Source organism: Nerophis lumbriciformis, linkage group LG30 (assembly GCF_033978685.3).
Source record: "Nerophis lumbriciformis linkage group LG30, RoL_Nlum_v2.1, whole genome shotgun sequence".
NCBI classification, from domain to species: Eukaryota; Metazoa; Chordata; class Actinopteri; order Syngnathiformes; family Syngnathidae; genus Nerophis; species Nerophis lumbriciformis.
The window spans coordinates 7,994,800-8,001,371 of NC_084577.2; the positions used below are offsets into that span (position 1 = coordinate 7,994,800).

At 39.9% G+C, this 6,572-nt stretch overlaps 1 protein-coding gene across 3 annotated transcripts; it reads right to left on the reverse strand.

The window, feature by feature from the left end:
• Positions 1 to 757: 757 nt before the first annotated feature.
• LOC133572875 (homeobox protein SEBOX-like) lies at positions 758 to 4,709 on the reverse strand. Of its 3 annotated transcripts, none has more exons than XM_061925938.2 (3): positions 4,578 to 4,709; positions 4,228 to 4,436; positions 758 to 1,708 (listed from the first exon to the last, which is right to left on the reverse strand). In XM_061925938.2, exons 1-3 carry the CDS (start codon positions 4,678 to 4,680, stop codon positions 1,061 to 1,063), a joined length of 960 nt encoding a protein of 319 aa, XP_061781922.2. In that variant the 5' UTR covers positions 4,681 to 4,709; the 3' UTR covers positions 758 to 1,060. The 3 variants fall into 3 exon arrangements, with proteins under 3 accessions (XP_061781922.2, XP_061781923.1, XP_061781924.2); XM_061925939.2 differs by having other exon boundaries at positions 4,228 to 4,403; positions 4,578 to 4,689; XM_061925940.2 differs by having other exon boundaries at positions 4,228 to 4,485; positions 4,578 to 4,687.
• Positions 4,710 to 6,572: the final 1,863 nt, after the last annotated feature.

Genomic DNA, 6,572 nt, shown 5'->3' on the forward strand with positions numbered 1-6,572 from the left:
AAGCTGCTTACCTGCTGCGCGTGACGCCGGCCGCGGCGAAAGCGGACGAGGCGGGGTGTCGGTGCGGTGGGCGCGGTAGTGACCCTGGACGTGCGTCGGGCCCTTCTCGCGGATCGCCTCAGCTACGGCTCCCGGTGGGGCCCTCTCGGGGGAAGGGGCCTCGGTCCCGGACCCCGGCGAGGCGTCCCTTCTCCGCTCCGTAAAAGTGTCCATCTCTTTTCTTTTTTTTTCTTCTGTTGTGGCATATGCAGCAGGTGCCTGCTCGTTTTTCGTATGTGGGTAACAACATTTAACTATGTATATATATTTCCGAATTGGTTTAACTGCCACCCGCAAAAAAAAAAAAAAATAAATAAATAAAATTAATCCGCCCGACCCGACCCGCGAGCAGATAAAATCTTAGTTTTTTTAATTTCATCCGCCCGATCCGCGGATAATCCGCGGACTCCGCGGTTGTGTCCGCAAACCGCGCATCTCTATGAGGTACATCTTGTCACCTGGGATTATGCGATATCCTTTTGTTTATATGTGCAATGCTATTGGTTGGTGACCAGTGTAGAATGTACCCCTTTTGATCAAAGTCAGCTGGGATGGCCTCCACCTGACCAATGACCCAAATGAGAACAAGTGGTATAGAAAATGAATTAATGGAGTATCGGTATCCGTATAAGCGATATTGGTCCTGCATTCCCTTTGTATTGCATCGATATCAACATTTTTACCCACCCCTAGTAATGGTGAAAGCAACAGTGGAGGTTTTTCACGATTTATTTTGTGCACGGTACAGTTTCAGTTAAATTGATTACAAATCTGACGTGACAATAAAATCAAACTACATTTAGTTGAAGGATCATACAAACACAAGACCAAAAATTGCAAATGCAATGTATTTTCTCATTAAACAGGCAGGAGGAGTTAAAGTCCATAATCCACCTTTCGCGTAAAATCAACTGGGATAGGCTCCAACTCCATGGTCCTTGAACAGGATAAGTAGACTAAACTAAATAGACAGAAGTTGGTGTTGGTACAGCTAGAATTTTTTTTACAGTTCTTCCTTTCTTCAGAACTCCAGGAAGTTGGTCACAATAGCAGCATTATAGATCAGGTCTGAGATGTAGCCCATTGATGTCTGTGGTCCCATTTGTGCGTGATGATGATGATGATGGAGGTGGTGATGTCCCTGTCCTTGATTTACCTCCCAGTACATGGACTGAGAAGGAACCACCTGGTCCACAGAGACTCCTCCCCCACACACAGCCTGATGAGCCCCAGACGGAGCTAGGCTCTGAGTCTTGAGGTTCCTGTGTGGCTGGTAGGAGTGGCTGGACACCTGCGGTTGCCTGGTGATGGGCTGAGAAAATGAACCGGGTAGGAAAGTGGACAGTTTCTCCCGCTGTTGGCGCTCCCCCTCCCAGAGACGGGACTCTGAACGCTTCGAGGTGCTGAGGATGGACTGCTGATGCAGGGACGATTGAGACGGGGTATGGTTATTGTAGATTTGGATCCAGTCAGAGTAGAACTGTGGGATATCTTCACAAAGCCCTTGATCTGGTCTGAACATGTCTGCCAAATATGTCGAGGTAGGGAATGCCGAGGTCACCAGTCCAGAGCTGGGCTCTGCAAGACCTCTACTTCCAAGAACATGTTTCGTAGATTTGGGCAGTCTCCCAGTTTTGATACTTCTGGCTCTTCGGTTTTGAAACCACACCTGTGGACCAAAGCAAGATTTAAATTTTGAACAATATTGAGTCTTAGTTGACACATTTTATTTAATTTGACACATTTATGTCGACCAACTAACCAAGTCCCTTGTACCCGTTAAAGTACAATCTTTATAACCCGCAGCCTATCCTATTAAATTAATAAATTAATTCACATCCCAAATCGTGATTTTGATAATTTTGATTGTAATTCAATTCATATTGTTTGAGAATCAATTTTAAAAAAGAAAATATTTTTTGTGCACATTTGTATTATTATTTTAATGAATATATTTTTGGAATAAAAACATTAAAAGAGCGCACATGAGAGCGGTGGTGTGCGAAGAGTTTTTTTATTTTTATTTTCATAAATGCACACGCTAAAAGCAACGTTCTCTCTAAGGTGCGCGCCTGCGCAAATGCGCACTGCTCACGCGTCCTCTGCGCACAGCAAATTAATGCCGCGCAGGAAATCAAAAATCCCATCTGAACTTTAAACAAAATAAACACATTACAATTTATTCTGTATGATTTTGCATTGCAACTCTATGAGTGACAGGTGACAACAAGAGTGGCCCCAATGAATAAAACAATCTTTGTCAATACAGTTCAATTATCGTCTGTCGAGACACTTTACGGACAGGAATTCCATCAATGACTTTATTTAGCAGAACTGTTTGTAACCACACCAAAAACATGAGTAAAAAAAACTTTTATCAATAAAAACTGGTAATTTTCTGCCATACAAACCAGGCTTAAACCAACGTTATCATCCGCTCGCTCTCTCACCTGCACCAACACAAGCACTCATGGCACTTAGCCAGTGTTGCGTTTATGGCCACACAAAAAGTCGGACAACCCCAACGCCACACAATGTGTAAATGCCAGGTTGTAACACTCTTAGTCCTCAATCAGATGTGTGCTTATTTTACTGCCATTTATTAAGAATGTTAATCTAAGGATATTATTCATGAAATATTGTCACTATATTTCATAAAAGCTAATAAAAAGATGTATTTTACAGACAGAAAATTACAGGAACTAAATGTAATCTCTAAAAAGGGTAACATTTATTTTAAAGTCAGGACCCGCAGCCAGACATACAATACTAGCACATAGGTCATGAAAAACATGTTTTTTTGTTATTGTCATTGTAAGAGGGCAAAATCACTTATATCAGAAAATTATTTTAATAAAACATTTAAATTGTTATTTAGTCAGGTTTGGGACAGGTGTGACGATGGTGTGGCCACAGTGTGCACGTCTAATGTTGCTCACATGTGCTCCACTAAATGCTCAGGGAGTTTGTGCGTTTGCTCACACACATGAAAAATTAGAGGGAACATTGGTTAAAAGTGTGATTTCAATGTTGATGATGTGCATTTATTATTACAAAAAAGAATGTCTGTTATGGCAAGCAGAAAAATCTTTGAGGCTATGAAGTGTCTTTTATTCAATGCCTGGATTATGTATAAATTAATCGATAGATACTTCAATGACTAAAATAAGCGATAGCCCTAGACATCAATAAAACATGCACACATTGGCTTCCTGTTTGCTGCAAAGTTAGTTAGCGAAATAAATATCAGAAGCTTTAATGTCATTGTAGTCAAGACATGCCACAAAATTAGCAAATATAATTAATAATACAATGAGCTATATTTCTCCCCCAGTTTTGTATGAGTTATCATACAACTAAACATTGCCAGAGTGCTCAGCCAAAAAATCCCACACGTGACTATAGTCTCTGCTGCAAAAAAAAACACCATTGGGCCAAAAAAAAGCTGCGAAGGTCAGCACTTTGATAGAGAAAGTGAGAATCACTTTTGAGTTGCCAAAAAATAACTTCAAAGTCAGAAGGATGCTCTCCCTTACTCTGCTTTATAGATAGATAGATAGATAGATAGATAGATAGATAGATAGATAGATAGATAGATAGATAGATAGATAGATAGATAGATAGATAGATAGATAGATAGATAGATAGATAGATAGATGGATAGATAGATAGTACTTTGCTGATTCCTTCAGGAGAGTTCCCTCAGGAAAATTAAAATTCCAGCAGCGTTGTACAGAATTGAGATCAAATTTAAAAAGTAAGAAGTAAATAATGGGGGTATAAATGGAAATAAAATAGAAAATATTACAATAAGAATAAAAATAACAAGCAACAATAAGAATACAAATATAACAGTAGTGACCATGTTATGACAATGTATTGCACTGTTAATCATCTCTGCTTATCACCGTCTTTGCCAACATATCGTTTTATCTTCAATAAAGATAAAAAATTATGTCAAATGTCAAATTAATTTTGCATTGTTTTTTGCATGAAAAACCATAATAATGCTCTATAAAATGTTTTCATATTTTCAGGTGTCTGGAACAAATAAATTGCATTTACATTATTCCTAATGCAAAATTGCATAGTTCGTCGAATTGTATGATTCGGTTTTCATTGTTTACTAAAAAAAAAAAAGCGAGGTACCACAGTACTTATTTAATAATATAGAAGAGGGTATCCTACCTGTATCTTGCTCTCAGGCAGGTGTGTGTGTGCGGCCAGCCTCTCCCTCAAGGTGATGTCTGGGTAAGGGGTCACGGCGAAAGCCTGCTCCAGCTCGGACAGCTGAGCTCGGCTGAAAATCGTGCGCTTCCTTTTCCTGGGACCCTCCACTGCCCCGCTAGCAACCCAGTCTGGATCTGGGAAGGAGAGGCTGCTCTCACTGCGCACATCTTTAAAATTTTGCAAGATTTTCATAAAAAAACATTTCAACCGCTGCTTCTGTTTATTTTGATTGCCATGTAAGAAAGCGTAACACAAAATAGATATTGGAATAAATATTACGCATGTAAAAATTGCTGATATCGACTCACCTTTAGAAGGGTCCGGTTCCCCAAAAATAACTTTTAGATCCACCACAGCAGTCTGCTGGTCCTGCTTGAGTAAAGTGAAATCTTCATCAATGAACAATGCCATGATCGCTGCACACACTCCAGGATTTACTGACACTTTGACAGTTGGGAGACTCTTATACTCATAAAAGAGGGCACCCCCCTCCCCCAACACACACACACACACACACACACACACACACACACACACACACACACACACACACACGTAACCCAGGCAGCTATAATCTTAATATTGTGAGTCACTAATAATATATTGGGATTATACGTTATTTTCGAAGGCTATATCAGACACTTTTTTATTTACCGTTGCTTGTTTTCATGTTTTTGCATGAAATACACAAAAATCAATTTAAAGTAGTGGAAGCCATCCTAAAAAAGTAAACCATAAGAACCATTTGTGCTTAGGTTTTTCCAATTGCTACAACACAATTTTGCAAACCAGTGTGGTTTTATCAAAGTACGCGACACAATTCACAAAACCGCACACCCAAACTGCAAAATACATCCTATAACCTGCAAAATAACCCTAACCCATCCAAAACTGCATATACAAAACCCAAAACCAGTGAAGTTGGCACGTTGTGTAATTCGTAAATGAAAACAGAATACAATGATTTGCAAATCCTTTTCAACTTATATTCAATTGAATGCCCTGCAAAGACATGATATTTAATGTTCAAACTGAGAAACTTCATTTTTTATTTGCAAATAATCATGAACTTAGAATTTAATAGCAGCAACACATTGCAAACAAGTTGGCACAGGGGCATTTTTACCACTGTGTTACATGGCCTTTCCTTGTAACAACACTCAGTAAACGTTTGGGTACTGAGGAGACCCATTTTTTAAGCTTTTCAGATGGAATTCTTTCATATTCTTGCTTGATGTACAGCTTACGTTGTTTAACAGTCCACGGTCTCCTCCTTTGTGGTATTTTAGGCTTCATATTGCACCACACATTTTCAATGGGAGACAGGTTTGGACTTTGGGCAGGCCAGTCTAGTACCCGCACTCTTTTACTATGAAACCACGCTGTTGTAACACGTGGCTTGGCATTGTCTTGCTGAAATAAGCAGTCCATGATAACGTTGCTTGGATGGCAACATATGTTGCTCCAAAACCTGTATGTACCTTTCAGCATTAATGGTGCCTTCACAGATGTGTAAGTTACCCATGTCTTGGTGCACTAAAACACCCCCATACCATCACAGATGCTGGATTTGGAACTTTGTGCCCATAACAATCTGGATGGTTCTTTTCCTCTTTGGTCCGGAGGACACAACATCCACAGTTTCCAAAAACAATTTGAAATGTGGACTCATCAGACCACAGAACATTTTTCCACTTTGCATCAGTCCATCTTAGATGAGCTCGGGCTCAGCAAAGCCGGCTGCATTTCTGTGCATTGTTGATTTTTGCTTTGCATAGTTGAGTTTTAACTTGCACTTACAGATGTAGCGACCAACTGTAGTTAGCTGATTGAGAAATGTTGTTCTTAAACTGTTCGACAATTTGCTCCCGCATTTGTTCACAAAATGGTGACCCTCGCCCCATCCTTGTTTGTGAATGACTGAGCATTTCATGGAAGCTGCTTTTATACCCAATCATGGCACCCACCTGTTCCCAATTAGCCTGTTCACCTGTGGGATGTTCCAAATAAGTGTTTGGTGAGCATTCCTCAACGTTCTCATTCTTTTTTGACACTTGTGCCAGCTTTTTTGAAACATGTTGCAGGCATCAAATTCCAAATGAGCCAATATTTGCAAAAAATAACAAAGTTTTCCAGTTCGAACTATTTAGTTCGAGTATCTTGTCTTTGCAGTGTATTCAATTGAATATAGGTTGAAAAAAATTTGCAAATCATTGTATTCTGTTTTTATTTACGATTTACACATTGTGCCACTGGCTTTGGGGTTTGTAAGAAGTGGAGAGGCGGGGCCGGCAGGCCGACAG

Excerpts from the sequence above, each read along its gene's own strand:
- LOC133572875 (XM_061925938.2), bottom strand. The coding sequence starts at position 4,680 with ATGGCATTGTTCATTGATGAAGATTTCACTTTACTCAAGCAGGACCAG. Across the intron at positions 4,437-4,577 it reads GGAACCGGACCCTTCTAAAG|ATGTGCGCAGTGAGAGCAGC; the intron begins GTGAGTCGATAT and ends AAAATTTTAAAG. Across the intron at positions 1,709-4,227 it reads TGCCTGAGAGCAAGATACAG|GTGTGGTTTCAAAACCGAAG; the intron begins GTAGGATACCCT and ends TTTGGTCCACAG.